This window comes from Lagopus muta, chromosome 8, assembly GCF_023343835.1.
Source record: "Lagopus muta isolate bLagMut1 chromosome 8, bLagMut1 primary, whole genome shotgun sequence".
NCBI classification, from domain to species: Eukaryota; Metazoa; Chordata; class Aves; order Galliformes; family Phasianidae; genus Lagopus; species Lagopus muta.
The window spans coordinates 465,625-482,923 of NC_064440.1; the positions used below are offsets into that span (position 1 = coordinate 465,625).

Here is a 17,299-nt window from a genome sequence, read left to right on the forward strand (position 1 = left end):
TCTGTGCTACTTTACATCTCGCAGTTCTCAGGAGCTAACTCTTGTGTGTGTATTCAGTGGTTGAAGGGAATTTTAAGCAGAGAGACTTCCAGGAAGGTGCTGAAGTCTGAGTCCCATAAATGGAGGAAGTGTCCCAGCAACTGTGCTTCATTGTCCTGCAGAAATGCTCTGGCACGAAACAGTCAAGTGGATTAATTGATTGTTGGCACTATAGCATGTAGAGAGGGAAGGAGGTGCCACGGCCCCTCCTGCTGAGGGTTCAGCCTTGCAGCAGTTCTTGCAGGGAGGTGAAATGGTGAGGAAGAGCATTGTGCAATGTATAGGTGAAGAGGTTCTGGTGAGTCTGGTGTTACAACTTGAGTTTACCTGGGAGGACTGAGAGTAGAATGAGTGGGGAGGAGTTTCTCTTTTCCCTTGTGCCTGAATAAATGGACTCGTAGCAGAGTTCATTTTTTGTTAAATTTGATTGTTCTGCTCAGAGCTTAAGTCAAACTGGTGAATCTTTGGGGTTTAACTTCGGTTATGGTTGCCCTTTATTTCATTTCCCTGTAAATAGTCAAGTGTGATGATTTCTAATCTTGTGCATCCTTTGAGCTTGTGTGTTGAGTCCAAGAGCTTAGGTAAAAAGGGCTTTTGATGTTATCAGCTGTGGCTGAAGCTGTTTTTATTCAGCTGGACATAGGCTTCTCTTCTGGGGAGTCACCTTTACAAATAAAAGCAACACCTTGTCTTCTGCTCGCTGCATTACCTCACCCACAGTCTGTCGTCAGACATTTTTATTGGGGCTCCTTCATCTTTCCTGTCTGAGAATATTCCTTGGCCCTGTGGCTCTGCTAGATGCTGCTCTAATGTTTCCTGAAGCAATTCCTTTGTTACTACATAAATAATTTGGTGAACTCCTGAGATGTGAATTATTGAACTTTCCTTTCCCAGAGAGCAAGGAACTTGACTGAAATTACATTACATGTTTCCCATGTTCCTCTCTTAGTGTTTCGTCTGTCTTGATGACTGTCAAATTTGCTGGCTTTAAACACTTGTCATCTATGATATCGTCGTGTTGTGGAGAGATCTGACTCCCAGAAGAGTGCAGTGGGTGTTCTTGCTGACAAATGTCTTACACAGGCTTTTAATAAACCCGGTTTGTTCCTCTGGCTTGAGAGCAATGCTTCTGCTGCTTCTTGGCCAGCGCAGGTGAGAGCACAGCAGTGTGCTGATGCCCAACCTCAGAGGTAGCAGGAAGGGAGCAACGCCTGACCTTTGGGTGAAGTTTTAAGAATTCATACTTTTAGAAACAGTCCTTGAGGTTCATGAGCTTAGAAGAGAAATTCCTTTGTCCCCTTCTAGCAAGCAGTTGTTAAGTACAGCCCTGATGTGTTCAGGTGCTGTACCTCACTTCACTGTAGAAGTGGTGTGCACGCAGGTTGAAGTAGAACTGCTGTAGCTTGGTTTTGGAGTGCAGATCTCACAGGACTGCCACACTGCCTGTAGCCACCTGCTGTGCTTGCAGCACAGAGCAGTGCCAGCTGTGAGGGCTGCTGTGCGGCCACGGCCTGCAGCCCATCAGGTGGCTGGGGTGATTGTGGGGTGGGATGGGCTTTGTCAGTCTGCTCAATCTGAAGGATGTGGTGCTTCCTGTGGGACTACAAAATGTATTTGTTTTGGACTTCAAAAAATATATGGTCCTGACAAGTAATTGTTTGGCGTGACTCCATACAAAGACATCCTTGTGCATGTACTCGACCTAGGGTTCCAGAACGTATGAACTGTTTTTCTCCTTGTGGTAATACCTGCAGTCTGTTTTCAGTGCTGGATCCTGGAGGTCAAGTTTCAGTTCAGTTGAGTTTTAAAATGCACAAGAGGCCTAGTTGTGTCGGTTCTTTTCTTAACGAAGTCACTTAGTCACTCTTTTTTTCTCTCTTTTCCCATCTTTTCTAGGTTTTATTGCATCCGATATGACTTCCAGAAACTCTAGCACTCAGCTGTGGTTAATTACCCACTACCACGAGATGGGGTCCTTGTATGACTACCTGCAGCTCACCACCCTGGACACTGTCAGCTGCCTGCGGATAGTACTGTCCATAGCCAGTGGCCTTGCACATTTGCACATAGAGATATTTGGAACGCAGGGGAAGCCTGCCATTTCTCATCGGGACTTGAAGAGCAAAAATATCCTCGTTAAGAAAAATGGACAGTGCTGCATAGCAGACTTGGGTGAGTTCATTTCAGTGCTAATGCACTCTGTGTTCCTGCAGCAGCCAAATATGTTGGATAACTCCTACCTTAAATAGCCCTGAAGGAAACTCAGTGTGAGAATTACTGGTGTTACCCTGAAGGTCTGGCAGCCGCTAGGTGGCACTTCTAACTTAGAGATGCTGCTGTGCAGCTGCACGGCTCCAAGGCCCAGGGCAGAGTTCACAAACAGATGGAACGTTTTGGATTTGTTCTTGGTCTTCTGTTGCTGGATGCCTCTCACAGATCTACGTGGGTTGCAATGGTTCACATCATTTCTGGTCCTTCAAGTGCCCTTCTGTTTGTGTGCTCACTATTCCAAGCCTGTAGGTCCCCAAGATGCCTGTCCAGTTGTGCTTTTTGCCCAGGTAACTCAGTCGAGGACAGAGCCCTCCACAACAGCTGGCTTGAGGCGTCAGGCTGGTGGGATGGCTGCGGCAGTGCTCACACCAGCAGGGCTGTCTGCAAAATGCTTTTTTTTTTTATAAACAGAAGGGAGAAGCATTGGAGAGTCATGGCCTATCAAAAATTGCAGAGGAATAGTTAGTAAAACATAGAGCTGTATGTTGAAAAACAGAACTGCAGGGACTGGCTCTTGATTCATGTTCGTACCATGAGCCAGCACGTCCTGGCATTGATTAACACTACACTAACCAAGTGAAATCCACTGGGTGATCTACCAGGTCCCCCCAGCCCAAGTCATACTATGGTTTACCTGGAAGCCTTAAAAATCAAAGGGATTCTCTGAGCAAGGACAGTCATAAACATTTCCTGAATAACTTTTGTGATGGTAAAATACCTATACTTTAAATGTTTAAAAATGCAGGCATGTATTTGTCATGCACTTTTTGCTTCTTATGTGTAAGGAGGAGAGTTGGCAAGTATGTCCTAGCTATGCAAAAGCTCTCATGAAGTTCAAGGACAGATGTCAGTGTTGCTTCAGTCTGTCAGTGCTGTTAGGCCTGAGAAAGCTCTGCCCTGTAATTGATCTATTCTACTTTATAAAGCAGTTCTCGTACAGGGTCGTACATCACATATGCAACTTTATAAAACTGTGGTGTAAAGCTTATACAAAAAGAAAAATTAAGAAAAAGCTCAGCTCTCCTCTTACTGAACTCCTCCCTTCACACTGAGCAGTGAACCTCAGCTTGAGACAAGAACTTGTATTTGTAAGGAAGGTATGAAGAGTACTGACAGAACACATCTACTCACTTTCTGTTCCTGGAAATATCCCAGCATAGTAACAGTGATTCTTTTGGCAACCTGAATGTTGGTGTGTTCCATCATTTTTTCCATTTTTTCCTGACACTTTTTGTTTTTTAGAGGGTTGGTATCTTACAGTAAGAGCTGGCTTGGTTTAAATGTGCAGGGGGGTGTGCTGTGGTGAAGGGGAAGTGAAGCAGTGTGATGTCTGTCTTCTGAGCAGCACAGATGTCACTGTGATGAGGACTGATTACAACATGGCTGTCTCCTGACATGATTGCAACACGTTCTCAGTTTATGGTGTACTGGATGCTGACTTGCATCCCTCAGCCCTAAACTTTGACCCATCAATCTATTGAATCTGTTTTGCCCTATTTGGATGGAACATTATGAATTTTACCAGTGTCCTCCAGAGTCTTGACATGTGTAGAGGTTGCCAGGAAATTTGTTTTCTAACCTCTGTTTCCAGTGTGTGAGATCTGAAGAGAAAAGAAAAAAACAACTAGGACAACAATGATTTTTATCTGGAGGATAGGCTGTTCAGCTCCATCTCTGAGTGGCAATGGGCAGTCAGTAGATAGCATCTTTCTCAAGGTGCCAGGAGCGTTTTCTTAGCAGTCTCAAGTCACTTGAATTGCAGGAGAGGATTTTCCAGATTTCTGTTCCTGTGAAGTACAGATTATTCTTTTGGTAAGGAAGAAAAGTAAAATAAATGGCAGGTGAGCTGATGTTTTTTGTGCCTGAAGTAAGGGCTTCTTAGTTCCATCTAAAACAGTCGTGCTAAATGGAAATAGTAAGGAGTTGCTGAGGAAAGCCAGGAGTCTGTGCCTTTTCAATTGCTTAGTTATGTCATGCACCTGTAGCTGCTCAATTTGCAGTGCTGGCTGTTTACCATGGCAAAATGAGTACTTTGTGCGTTTCCGAATTTACAGTAAATTAGACCCTCACATAATGTTCTTTGCTTAAATGTTTGGTAATTAGTAGAAGCCTGGAAGAGTGGTTTTGGCTGACTCATTTTGGATCACTTGAGGATGTTTATTTTTCAAGATACTACAAATACGGTGGCTTTTATTTTCCAGCTTTATTTTTTAACTTGTGTACATCTGTCATGCAGTGTTTTTCTTCTCTTCTCCCACAGCTCAGATGCATCCACCTACCCAAAAGTTCTATAAATAAATTTGAATGCTGGGTAGAATTGTTTTCTTCTCAGTAACAGCTGCCCAGCCTTGTGTGTATACGTGCCTAGAGCGCCGGTGACATCCAGTGGCTGCAAAACATTTAGTTCTTATAATAACAGCATTTTAGAGCCGTGCAATAGCGTGTTTAATAGATCAATACCTCCTGAGGGATTACTGAGACCGTGGACACGAGGCTGTTTTTGAGGGCTGCTGTGGAACTGACCCAGTTGGTCTTCAGACAGTTGGACACTGAGTTCCTTCTTCTTTATGAACTGTCTGCTGGGTGTCGCTCCTGATGTGTAACTTTTAATTGCTTCCGAAGGGGTTCAACAGTTCTTCTCTGTTGTCCAGGCCTTGCAGTCATGCACTCCCAAAGCACGAACCAGTTGGATGTGGGGAACAACCCCCGAGTGGGCACCAAACGCTACATGGCGCCGGAGGTGTTGGACGAAACCATCCAGGCTGACTGCTTCGACTCCTACAAGAGGGTCGACATCTGGGCCTTCGGGCTGGTCCTGTGGGAGGTGGCTCGGCGCATGGTTAGCAATGGTAGGTGTTTGGGACCCCTGTCGTTGTGTTTGCAGTGTGTTAGGCAAATAACTGGCTGCGGAGAATCTGCCACTGAAATGCACGGGGGGTGCAGCAAAACACTGCACCTCCAAGCCTGCTTGTTCTTGGCACGTTGCTGCCTCCTTTGAAGCTGCTGGTAAGCTGGGCACCGGAACGTAATGTGGAGGGGGGAAAGAGGGGTCCCTTCTGAATCCTAAATAATGACGAGAAATATTTTGTCAGATGTCAACTAAACTAAAATCTTAGGCCGTGGAATCTGTGACCTTTTGTATGTGCCATTAAATCACAGTGAACGCTTTCGGGTGTCTGTTTCACACAACAAAACCTAAAGAACCTAAAGAGGAGGAAAATGTAGAAAGTTAAGAAGTGAAACAATTGGAATTCAGGGATGCTCTTGCTATACCAAGTGAACCACTCCCAGAGCTTTGGTCAGAGTACGGTTCTGTTTTGTAGCACACAGCATTACATTGTTTCATTGGCAAGGGAGTCTGAATGTAAAGACCAGGAAGCTGGGTATCTGCTGGTGTGATTCCTTGTCACTCAGAAGTCCTGTCTGGTTTTTGGACCTTGTTTTGTTCCCAAAGGACTTTGCCAAGAGCCAAAGGAGAGAGAATGAGTGATTTTATTGGAGAGAGTGAGGTATGAATGAGCAGTGGGTGTTCAGAGGTGGGCTGCTGTGAGGTGTGATGGTGAAGACTGCTGGTAGCTCATCCAGTGTAACAAAGCCTGGCCCACGTGCCAGTGAAAGGCCAGGTACGTGCCTCATGATGTTCCCCTGCATCATCTCCTCTCTGCCTTTCCTCTCTGGGATGCTGATAAGCTGCCTGAACAAAGCTGCCTTGCAGATACCTAAACTCAGAGGTAGGCTCAGGCATGGGCTTGTTTAAGCCTCCTTATAAGCCTAGATACTTCTCCGCTTCTCAAGTGACCTAGAATGGAATCTCCCCTAGAGCATAAGATCAGGGTAATCGAGTGGCTTCAGAGGTCCTGCTCTTCTTTTTTTAATCAGTAAATATGTTTTTAATACACTTTGTGTGTATTTGGTAGATGACACATACAGTCCTATGTTGATTACCTCTTAAAATGAAAGTTCTGTGTAATGGTACATATCTAAACGTTCCCATGCTGAGACGTGTATTTACACGTGCAGTTGCAGTAACAGCAGTTCACAGGAGACCTACCTGAGCTAATGTTGAACTAGCAGGTTTGGATTGTGCTGGCAGCTTAACTAAGATAGCAGAAAGCTCAGCACAGACTGCAAACCTACGAAGAAGATAAGGAAAGGCTTTGGGAATTTACTTTAGGCCAAGGTTGGTGCTGCCATGGAAGCTCTTGTAACAGTAATGTGGGTACCTCGTGGCATTAGTCTTGCCAGTGAGTCTGAAGTTGGAGGCAGCAGTGGTACGAACTCAGCTGTACTTACTTCCATTGTTCTGTATTCCAGGCTGTTGCTTGAAAGTGATTACATTTCCTTGCACTGGTTTGAGGTGAAGTAAACATTTTCTCTCAGAAATCCAAGTGATTGACTGGGTGGAATTCATCAGATAACCCTGTCTGGTCTGTGACAAGACTTTGATACTTGAAGTGAGCTTGCAAAGATGGAGGCAGCAGGGCTCATGTGAACTGAGTAATAAGATGTGAGGTGAGCATGGGGCAGGTGTGCCTGGTGTATGTGATTATAGGGCTTTGCTCTTTGTCCTAGGAGGAAGGATGCTTGCCATCTGTTGCTTGGTGTGAACTTGAAATCTGCTCCATGTCAGCCTGTCTAAGTATATTCATTCCTGGAGAACCCAAGGTTGTTGTGATTTGAACCACAAATCTGTTGCTTTTCTTTGGTCTACAAGGCAACACCATGATTCTCAGTGCTTTTCTGCTGTGGTTTAGCAGGAGGAGGAGAACATTACGAAACTTCTCCACAACCAAGAGTGCTTGTGTGCTGTCCTTGTGCTGCAGCAGGAGCCCCTCAGCAATTCTCACTGTACATAAATGTGATTTGAGCCCCCCAGTGGTGTTTCACTCTATGTCAATAGAGCAGTGCTTGCTCACCGCAGTGGTTACTCAGGAATGTGCTTCCTCTGCAGTGCAGGCTGTTCCTTAGGTCTTAGCTGTCATTTGCAATAATGTGGTCGTGTTTGATGTGAGACACCAAGCTTGGAAGGGCTGCTGCTCAATGGCACGTGGTCAGTGCTGTGCCTGCGGGGCTGTACCTGCTGCCTGGGGGTTTGCAGAGGTCCTACATTGCTCCAGCAGTATGCTTCTGCACACAAGATAAGCCTTCATGTAAGTAACAAAGGATAAAAGTGGAAAAAACTGCTGCTCTGTGTGAGTTGCAATGCATTTACTTAGCAAAAACCAGCTCCTCCAGAGAGGAAAGTGTAGAGTATTGTCAGTGACAGAAGTCATTAAGGCTGTCCCAAAAATGGCAAGCTGTAGGTTGTGCTTAACGACTTCAGGACCTCTTGTGGTAAGAGGTTCATTTCCTTTCCTCTGGAACTGGAAAGGGAAGCGTGTCACAGTTCAGGATGGCCATCTTGCTGGGAGGAGGCGTGTGGGTGAGAGGTGGCACTCAGTGCCTGTGCCAGCCAGCTGCTGCTGCAGCCAGCAGCCGTCCCTGGGGGATCAGAGCGCTCCAGTGACTGTTGGAGCAAGGCAGGACTTCACTTTGTGTTCTAATACTGTGCTGTCCCTCAGATAGCCACCTGTGTGTTCTCTTGTTGGAATGCCTCCGTGAGTGTAGGAAGCTGAAATAGAGCTGGGCTTGTTCAGTGATGGTCTGTCGGTGTCGTAATGGCTCTGGCTGCGCCTCCGGGACTGCACCGTGTAGCTCTGAGGGTTTGTGTGTGAATGGTGTGAAACCACTGCTGTCTCTGTGCTTCCATTTCAAACGATACTGATGCAAAAGAGCTTATTTGTGTTCTTGAATTCTCACAGACTTCATTTTGTGTTCTGGGAGTATGCAGGAGGAGGATGTGACCAAGAGTTCAGCCCTCTAGGTGATGTTCAGTAGATGCAGTTAGAAGTTGCTTGGAAATGGAACGTGGCACACATGGCATGCATAGCTTGTTGTGAGTCCACGTGGCAAACCTGTGGCTGTCAGTGGCTCTGTTCTGGAGCATCCCTTGGGTAGCCAGGTCTTTGAGCTGTCTCTTATGTGAGCTAGGATTTGCTGAAGCCCAGTCCCCACAGGCAGATTTACAGGCTTTTACAGAGTGTCTGTGTGAGTTCAGTCTTAGTCTCCAGTAGAACAAGAGCATTAAATCCCAAGCGCTGTAGCAAAGCTTCTGAGAACTGTTTTTCTACTCAGGTGTGTCTGAAGTAATAAAAAATGTCCTGAATTTCATGTGTATGTGATTATAGGCCAGGTGCCGGAAACACCAGTTTTTAAATTGATTTCCAAAGAAAGCTGAGCTCCCTAGATCATTGGTGAGCTTAATCCACAACAGCAGCAGTGCTGCACGCATGCTGTAGTGAGTAGGCAAAAGTCTTTTAGCCTGCTGCTCTTATGTAACCTGGGGGACGAAGCAGAGACATAACTTCTTGTTTGCTCACTTTTCAAGGCAGAAAATGCATTCAGATACCACAGCAAAGCCTATACCTGAAGATATGTGGCGCCACTTATCCTAAGCATTTTACTGTGTTGTAGAAGAAATGGTTTTATGTGAAGCAGCGGCATGAGGGCCTGTAGATGCTGACATCCTTGCTGGACTCTTTCATGATGCGTGAAGCAATGCAAAGTGTGTCAAACCCATTGAAAACAACAGTGCAGATGTGGAAATTTGATGCTGTTCTAGTAGAAATCTCAGTTTTCTGGTATCTTGTAAACCTCCATGCCTTACGGAAGATGACTTTCCAGCAAGTGAATTTTACCTCTTACTTTGGCTCAGGCATCTCCAAAGTGGACGTAGCTTTTAATTTGCAGAATGGTAGGAGAAACTCTTGCTGTGGCAGTAAGTGCTGTCCTATGTTTTTAATGACTGTTTAACATGGAGTCTTAAAACCATTTTTGTGCTTCTCAGGCAGCTAGTTTGTGTGTGCTGGCTTTGCAGAGGTGCTCTTTCGCTGACAGCCATTTAATGATGCCTCTCTTGTTTGTATCTCACTAGGTATTGTAGAAGACTATAAACCACCATTTTATGACCTGGTTCCAAATGATCCCAGTTTTGAAGACATGAGGAAAGTGGTCTGTGTAGATCAGCAAAGGCCAAACATTCCCAACAGGTGGTTCTCAGACCCTGTAAGTGGACGTTCCTGCGTATGGTTTGTAGGAGCCGACCCCATTTCTGAACTGAAGCTGTGCAATCTGCTGCCATAGCCACCCAAAGCTGAGATGATCTCAGTCCTACTTGCCAGGAGAATTACCCATATAGGTTTCAGACACGTAGGTGTGGACCTTGATGTTGCAGAAGGAAGAAGAATTGAGCAGACTGTTAAATCTGAGCTATTCTCACACTGGCCCTCCAGTAATAAGAATTAATACTTGTTTTCACACGACTCCCCCTTTGTTATTACTCACTTTCCAAGGGTGCATACACGTAGGGGAAATGCAGCCTGTTGGGCCTTTCTGTGGCTCATAAGCATACAGACTTGGAACAAAGTTCTGATTTCTACACCGCACCACCCCCACCCACATGATAAGGGACTGTTCTCTCTGAAAGGCTGCTGCTGAAGTTTTCCTTCATCCCAGTCAGTCCAGACCCCTCAGACTGCTGTTCTAAGATTACGGTGCTTTGACACTGCAGTCAGCCATTGTCTTGTCACTTCTTCTCTTTAATTATCAAACTCTTATTTTTCAACACTCAAAGCTCATATATTTGAAATACTTAACAGGTGATGTGTAAGGTAGTAAAGCCACGCCGTGTTAGGGCCCAGCAGCCCAATCTGTTGCTGCTCTGGATTGTGATTTGTGTACTCATGTGTGTGTTTTGTTCTTATTCTTTTCCAGACGTTAACATCTCTTGCCAAGTTGATGAAAGAATGCTGGTATCAGAATCCATCAGCAAGACTAACAGCCCTGCGAATCAAAAAGACTTTGACCAAAATTGACAATTCCTTAGATAAACTGAAAGCTGACTGTTGACCTTCTTCTTGTGGTGCTTTCCTGACAGGAAGGCACCTGTCTGGCTCAGAGGCAGCCCGGCCAGGCAGCTCATGTCATCGGTCCCCACGTGGCTTCTTCCAGAGGCAGCAGCTCCTACCAAGCCGTCCGCCTGGGAGACACCGGCACCATACGGACTTTGCTCAGTGACTGCGATGGGCATTTCACAAACGGTCAAGCTATAAAGACTCATGCTGGATGTACTGTTGCAAAGGTAGTGGCCTGAAGGAAGACAGAGAAATCCTAAGACGAGATCAGGGCATTAAATAATGGCTTTGAACAGCTTCCCCCCCTCCCGTTTTTTTTCCTTTTATTTTTAAATTCTCCTAATCACTCCCAGGGTGAACATGCGGAAGTGGTAATTTTAATCAGCAATATTGCCTGTGCTTCTCTTCTTTATTGCACTAGGAATTCTTTGCATTCCTTACTTGCACTGTCACTGTTAATTTTAATGACGTGACTTGCCAAAAATACAATTGGCTGTAAACTGCGTTGATCCATGCCTGAATAATAGGAAAAGAATTTGGACAAAGGAAAGAAAACGTAACCGTCAGATTTTAGCTGCATTTTACGTGTACTGATGTTTACAATAATGCTGAACATTAGGAATTTCTCGTTTATACAAAACTTGCAAATTATTTATTACAGTGCACTTGCCAGTTTTTAAACTGTACAGTGAGTGCATAAAGTTAAAGCTTATTTTTATGTGGCCTCTTTCATGATTTTACACAAACGTTTTTGTAACACGATATAACCTGAAGCATAAATTGTTTTCTGTATTATCTTATTACAACTCAATAGTCACATCTTAAGTGCTTCACATTTGTAGGTGTGTGGTCTGTAACATATTTTCAGTTCAAATATGGAACATATATATAGCCATTACTCACAGGACAGCGTGTCCAGTATCTTACCGAGCTAGAGGAGGAAAGCAGCGGAGGAATTAACTAGAACTTTAGGTCATGAATGCTGTGGGGAGAATGCATTTTATTTCTTCTAAGCTATATAATATGCATTTAAACTCTGCCAGAAAAATAACTATTTTGTTTTAATCTACTTTTTCTATTTAGTAGTTATTTGTATAAATTAAATAGAATGTTTTCAAGTCAAGCGAAGGCGTTTCAGTTCTGTTCCTGCCTCTTAGCCACGCGTGCTGCTGCAGCAGGGCCGTGCTCACAGGTAGGTGCGGTGGGCCGGCGGTGCAGGGCTGAGCTCGGAGCAGCTGAGGCTCTGCAGCCGTCGCTGTGTGCTGCTGCTGGGCAGACTCACAGGCACGTCCTGCAGGAGCCGCTCCCAGGTCCCTGCAGCTGAGCAGGGGGAGCCCAGCTGTGCTCCTGCAGAGCCCTGCCCGGCTGCTTCCCCTCATCTCGCTGCGTGCAGAGCGGCAGCCGGTCAGTGCGTGTGCTGTTGTCTGTTGGTGAGCTCCCTCGTTCAGGGCCTTGAGATCCTGCAGACGATCCCAGGAACTGAAAACACGTCCGTTATGCCGTGACACCTCTGGATTCGCAGTTGTCAGAGTTCCCTTCTTTGCTGTGTGCCCAGCAGATCCCACTCTCCTGTTTCTCTGCGATTCCTCCTCCTCGGCCCCATCTCCACTGCCCTGCACGGTGTGGTGTGTCCTTGGTTCCTGCTGTTTGGACTTGGCACTGCCTCTCATTGGGTGCTGTGCCCCGTTGGGCTGGGGGCTGGCCTGGTGTGACAGCCTGAAGTTAACAGTGGCCACCAGTCACTGGATCTGGTAATTATTCCTGGTGAGGATCTGAGCAGATCTAATGCTGCTGCTGCCAAAATGTGGGACCTGATTTTTCTTAATAGGAAGTCAAAGGCTCTGTTGGCTGAGTGTGCTCTGGTTTGCCTTGAATTGGTCTGGGTGTTCGATGTGTGCCAGGTGGGCTGTTAAACAACTGCAGCTGGGGAGGGAATCTGTCTGTTGGACTGGAGATGGGATGCGAATGGAGCAATAGGGTATGAATGGAGGTAACAGGGAGCATCTCCACCGAGATCAGCAGTGCTAGCGATGCTTTCTGGTACCAGCTGTTGCCCGAGGCTCCTTAGTTCTTGTTGCCTGGTGCACACGTGTTGCCATGTGCATTTGTGACAGAGCTCTGCTGTCCTCTGAGCGTGGGTGGGCCGTCCTGGGTGGGAGAGCTGTGATGTGATAAGCCTGGAGCATGGGCCTTCCCTGTCAGCAGAGCAGGGGTAACCTGCTATGGGAAAGCAAGCCAGAAAAAGCTCAGTAACCACTCATTTATTCAGGCTTAGGTAGAGATTATCCAAGCAAGCTGCTGCCAGGGTAAAAATAAATTGTTTTTAAATTAATTTTTTAAAATCTTGTTCAGTGCCAGGCACTGGCTGTGCCAGAGTGAGCCCCTGTGGTTGGAGCTGCTGCTGGAAGCTTCCTTCAGCGTGTGGAGCTGCCCAGGGCTGCTGCTGAGCAAACCCACCTGCATCCCCTGCAGATGAGGTGTTTTTGGTCTACGCTTTGTGAAATGTCAGCTATCATTTTCATTGATGGACCTTCAGACTTGCATCAGGAGAAGCTCTCTGCGTGGGGATCAACGGTGAGAAGAGATGGGTCAGTGCTGTGTGTCCCCAACACACAGCTGCAGGGAGGCAGGGAGTACAGCTGTGCTTCCAAATGTGCAGAAGTGGGGGTTTGGAGCAGGATCCAAGGAGGAAGAGCTCAGTGCTGGGTGTGGGGCGTCTGTGGTCCCATTGCTGAGGGTCAGAGCAGCAGGGAGATGCTGCTGGTGCTGTCAAGACTGCGGGGGATGGGAGTGATACAGCTCGGAGCCTCCAGTGCAGTGTCTCAGGCCAGCACCTCCCCCAACTGTGGGGGGAAACTGTGTTTCTCCCGTGTGCTTGTTAATGGGTGTTCCTCTGTTCCTCCCGTAAAATACAATCTTCTAAAGGGATTTGGAGCGCTGATACGCACACAGCGCGTTGTGCCATTTATTACTATGGCGATGGCCCGGCCGCGGGCACGGGGAGGGCCGGTGTGTGAGAACGAGTAACGCGGAGCATCAACGCCAAGCTCCACGGCCTGACCTGTGCGGTGCAGCGGCGGCACGAAGAGGTGCTGAGCTTCGGCACGGGCTGCGGGACGGCTGCGCAAAGCGGAATCGCAGAGCTGTGAAGGTGGAAAAGAGCTTTGGGACCACCGCAGCAGCGCTGAGCTGTGACACAAGTTCCCAACCGGGAATAATGTGTGCGCTTTGTCCCCACCTGGAAGGAAAATCCCAAACCGTTTCGGAGGCGGTGCCTGCAGTTCCGGGCGCGGAGCTGCCGCCGGGGAGCTGATGCTGCTCCGCTCATGGGACGCCGCTTTCCGCTGCGCGATTCCCTTCTCTCGTCGGTCCGCTCCGCCCCGCGCTGAGGGTGACGTCAGGCGGGGATTTGGGTCAGCGATCATCTCATTTGTGTGCTAAAAGCGTCCTGCAGCGCGGCTCTGGCGGTGCCCGGAACGGCCGGGAATCCTCGGAGTGTTTTCCCCGCCGCTCTCAGAGCGGTGCCGTTCCGCGGACGTCGCTCTGATGGCAGCTGTGCGGATTCCTGGGAGCTCTGAGGGAGCGAAGCAGGACGGCGCAGACCCGGCCGTGTGCGCGGCGCTGCCCGGCGCTGTCTGTGCGCTTTGCTTCGTTCTGCTCGCACTGGAGTCCCATCGGTTTTGTCCTGGTGTGGAACAAAACAAACTACAGAACAGAATTCTTGTTTCCCCACCAACCCCAGAAGTACTTCCAGTTGGTAAATGCTTTCACGGTGTTACCCCTTTCCAGAGGCCATTACATCCCTCAGATACACTGTTTCGGTCCCCTGTGAGCCATGCCGTGCAGACATCCCGCCTGGGAACACATCTGCCCCACGGTGCCTCAGAGTAGGATCTTTGTTCTTTATTCTCATCCTTTGTTTGGTCGGCTCGTGTTCCCACTGGCGTTTGGTGTGTCAGAGGTCTGATGAGGACAGAAGGTGAGAGATCAGAGATCGCAGGTATCGTATCATGGAGCAATAGGATAGCTCGGGTGGAAGGGACCTCAGAAATCATAGAACCATGAGGAGTGGTGCCAGAAGGGACCTTGAAGATCATAGAACCATGGAACGGTTGGGTTGGATGAGACTTTAAAAGTTCCTTCCATGATCCTGGGCATCTCCCAGCCCCTACTGCCTCAGCACAGCAGGGGCTGCCGTGTCCCCGTCCCCAGACCCCAGCTGGCAGCAGGGTGGGCGCCCAGCACCTCCACCTCTGTGCTGAGTGAGCCTCGCTTTTAAGTCCCAGCAGTGCAATTTAAATTCAGGCCACAGCATTTCCCCGTTTTACTGCATCTCAAACAGCTTGCCACACTGATGCCTTCAGAGTAAAGCAATGCTGGTAATCTTCAGAAAACAAGAAAAGGCCAATGTTCAGAGCAGCAGTTTTGTCACGAGGCTGTTTGCTATTGCTCCAGCAGCGGGCTGCCTTTTGTAGGGTAGCAACTCTGAGTGCCTCCTGAGCAGTGACTGGGTTAGAGCGGGAGCAAACAAGAATGGGGAGCTGAGGGGAGAGAAGGGCTGGGAAAACAGCGGTGTGGGGTTGGCTGGTTCTTAGTTCTGTTTCAAAGCAGCTCTGCAATGGCACAGTTTGTAATTTTGTATCAATAATAATTACAACAATTCTGATATATTTATTTCCATGAAGCCTTCCAAAGTTTCAGACCCAAGGGGTGATTTGAAAGGCATTATTCCAAATCATGCAGGCATCTTAGACCACAAAATACAGTAACGTGTGGAATGTCCAGACGATTAATTTTTAGTAGCTGACATGGAAGCAAAAGGTCTTAAGTGTGTTTTGAAGACACACAGTGTTAGCGGTATTATAGATCAAGGTTAAAATAGATAACAGCAGCAGTGTTGTCATTCGATGCATGAAAAAGCCAGACAGAGAGCTGTGCTAACACATACACCAGAGCCTTATTCCTATTCTGATACAAAACCTCTATTTTATAAAACCTGGCCATTGATTAACAAACTGCCCGTAGTGATGTGGGTCAGCAGCCTCAGAACTTCTATTTTCCAACAGCTGTGCACCCCGGTCCCAAAGAAAAGCCTCCACTTCACACACAGCTATTGGTGGCACTGCTTAAAGAGGCAGGGCTGCACTTCTTTGGGGCGCTCAGTCTGTCAGCACTTTGCCCTGCTGGGGTTCAATAAAGCCTTTCTTACCGTAGAATCCTAGAATGGCCTGGGTTGCAAAGCAGCACAGTGCTCACCCAGTTCCAACCCCCTGCTGTGTGCAGGTCACCAACCAGCAGCCCAGGCTGCCCAGAGCCACATCCAGCCTGGCCTTGAATGCCTGCAGGGATGGGGCATCACAGCCTCCTTGGGCAACCTGTGCCAGTGCCTCACCACCCTCTGGGTGAAAAACTTATATCTATATATTAATTCATGTCTCCAAGCTATTAATTAGTCTTAAACCATACTGTTTGTTTGAAAATAAACAACCCCAAAAAGCCAGCAATCCAAAGCCCAGCACAAAACCTCAGAGCTGTTTGATTTGTCCCCAGAAATCTCTCCCCTGTTTTTCTTTTCTGCGCGTTTTCTCTCAGCAGTGCATTAAAAATAACTTACCCTATCCTGTGTGGGGTTCTGTGCCATTGGTTTTGTAGATGTCATGTTGGAACAGAGCTCATTTTGTGGCAGAAGAGAAAACAATTTCAGTGGAATGGAACTATTGTCTGTAGCACAGCATTGAGTGCTTTGCATCCTGGCTGCAGGCAGCAGTGCCACCTGGCCAGGCAGCTCCTTGAGCACTGTGGCTGCAGTGGGCTGTGAGCACAGCCTCATTGCAGTGCTGGCGAAGGGGCAGCTCCTGCAGCGATCCCAGCAGCCCTGCAGGTGTGAGCAGGGCAGCTCCGGGCTGGTTGTGCCTTTGCAGACAGGCAGCCCCTAACTTTTCTCATGCTGTGGTGTTCTGCTGTTACCATGAAATAAGGATTTCTCATCTGAGCGCTTCCTGCTGGAAGTTGTTCTGCTTTCAGTCAGCTGCTGCTCCTGGTGCAAATCTGCCCTCATCATGAAGTGGGGATAAAAGGGCTCTGAAATGGAGCACGTTCAGCTGTGAGCAGATTTGCAGTGAGCCTCTTGGCCTGGAAAACACCATATTGAACCAATGTTAGGAGATGAGAGCTGCCCTGGAAATCAGGAGCCTGGAGGTGCTGGGATTTCAGGTCAGTTCCTTCAGTTCGGGAAGCTGGCGCTGCTCAGGGCTGCTGCGTGGTGGGCCCTCCTCTGTCAGCAATGGCAAACAGGGCTGTCCTGGGTGGCACTGCTGGAGGATCTCATGCAGAGCCAATGAAGGGCAGCACCCACACCTGCCTGCTTTTAAGTTGTCCGCTTGGTTTTGCAGCTCAGCCTCGTGTGGTGCCGTCACAACGCGGCTCGCATCGCGCTGTGCTCTCACTGATGTCTGAGGGAAGGGACCTCAAATCCTTGTGCCCCATCTCAGTCTGATGGCTTTGGTTTGGTGCATCACTGCCAGGTGTCACCATCAGAGTTATGTGGGAGATGTTGTATGGAACCTGGCAGTTACATAACAAACCCAAAGCGTGGTATTAAGTCACTTCGTACCCTTATCTCTGTGACAGTGCAGTTCTCAAGAATATCGACTGCTTGCATGTGCAGAGTAAATTTCTGTCTATAAACTGTGCTCATAGCGTGGAACTGTAGGAGAGCAACTATTTTTGGTCTCAGCCAATGGCTGTGCAATTCTGGACTTTTTGGATTTTGTCTTTTCTGTATCTTAAGTTTTGTTTTGGTAGAGGTTAATTCATAGTCTTTCTAAAAGTATTCAGTCAAGTGACATTTCTTGTGACAGAGTGCTCTTGAAGAACTGAAGCCAAATAATGTTCATCTGAGCATTAATCCAGGTGAGTCCATGACGAAATTAAGGGAACAAACCCACAGCACTGAATCCAACAAATACACTCTGTTTGCTCTACTGGCTCCCAGGCCGGCCTGCCCAACCCAATCCTTCAGGTCTGTGAAGGCGCCT

General features: G+C 47.7%; 1 protein-coding gene across 6 annotated transcripts in view; it reads left to right on the forward strand.

Annotated features, from left to right (window-relative positions):
- ACVR1 (activin A receptor type 1) overlaps positions 1–11,390 on the forward strand; it is a 44,352-nt gene extending 32,962 nt beyond the window's left edge. For all 6 annotated transcript variants that reach the window (XM_048952811.1, XM_048952807.1, XM_048952810.1 and 3 more), the window contains exons 7-10: positions 1,936–2,211; positions 4,962–5,159; positions 9,284–9,414; positions 10,123–11,390. In XM_048952811.1, the coding sequence (XP_048808768.1) occupies positions 1,936–2,211; positions 4,962–5,159; positions 9,284–9,414; positions 10,123–10,257 (740 nt within the window). In that variant the 3' untranslated portion in view covers positions 10,258–11,390. The remainder of the gene's footprint in view (positions 1–1,935; positions 2,212–4,961; positions 5,160–9,283; positions 9,415–10,122) is intronic.
- The last annotated feature ends 5,909 nt before the right edge of the window (positions 11,391–17,299 follow it).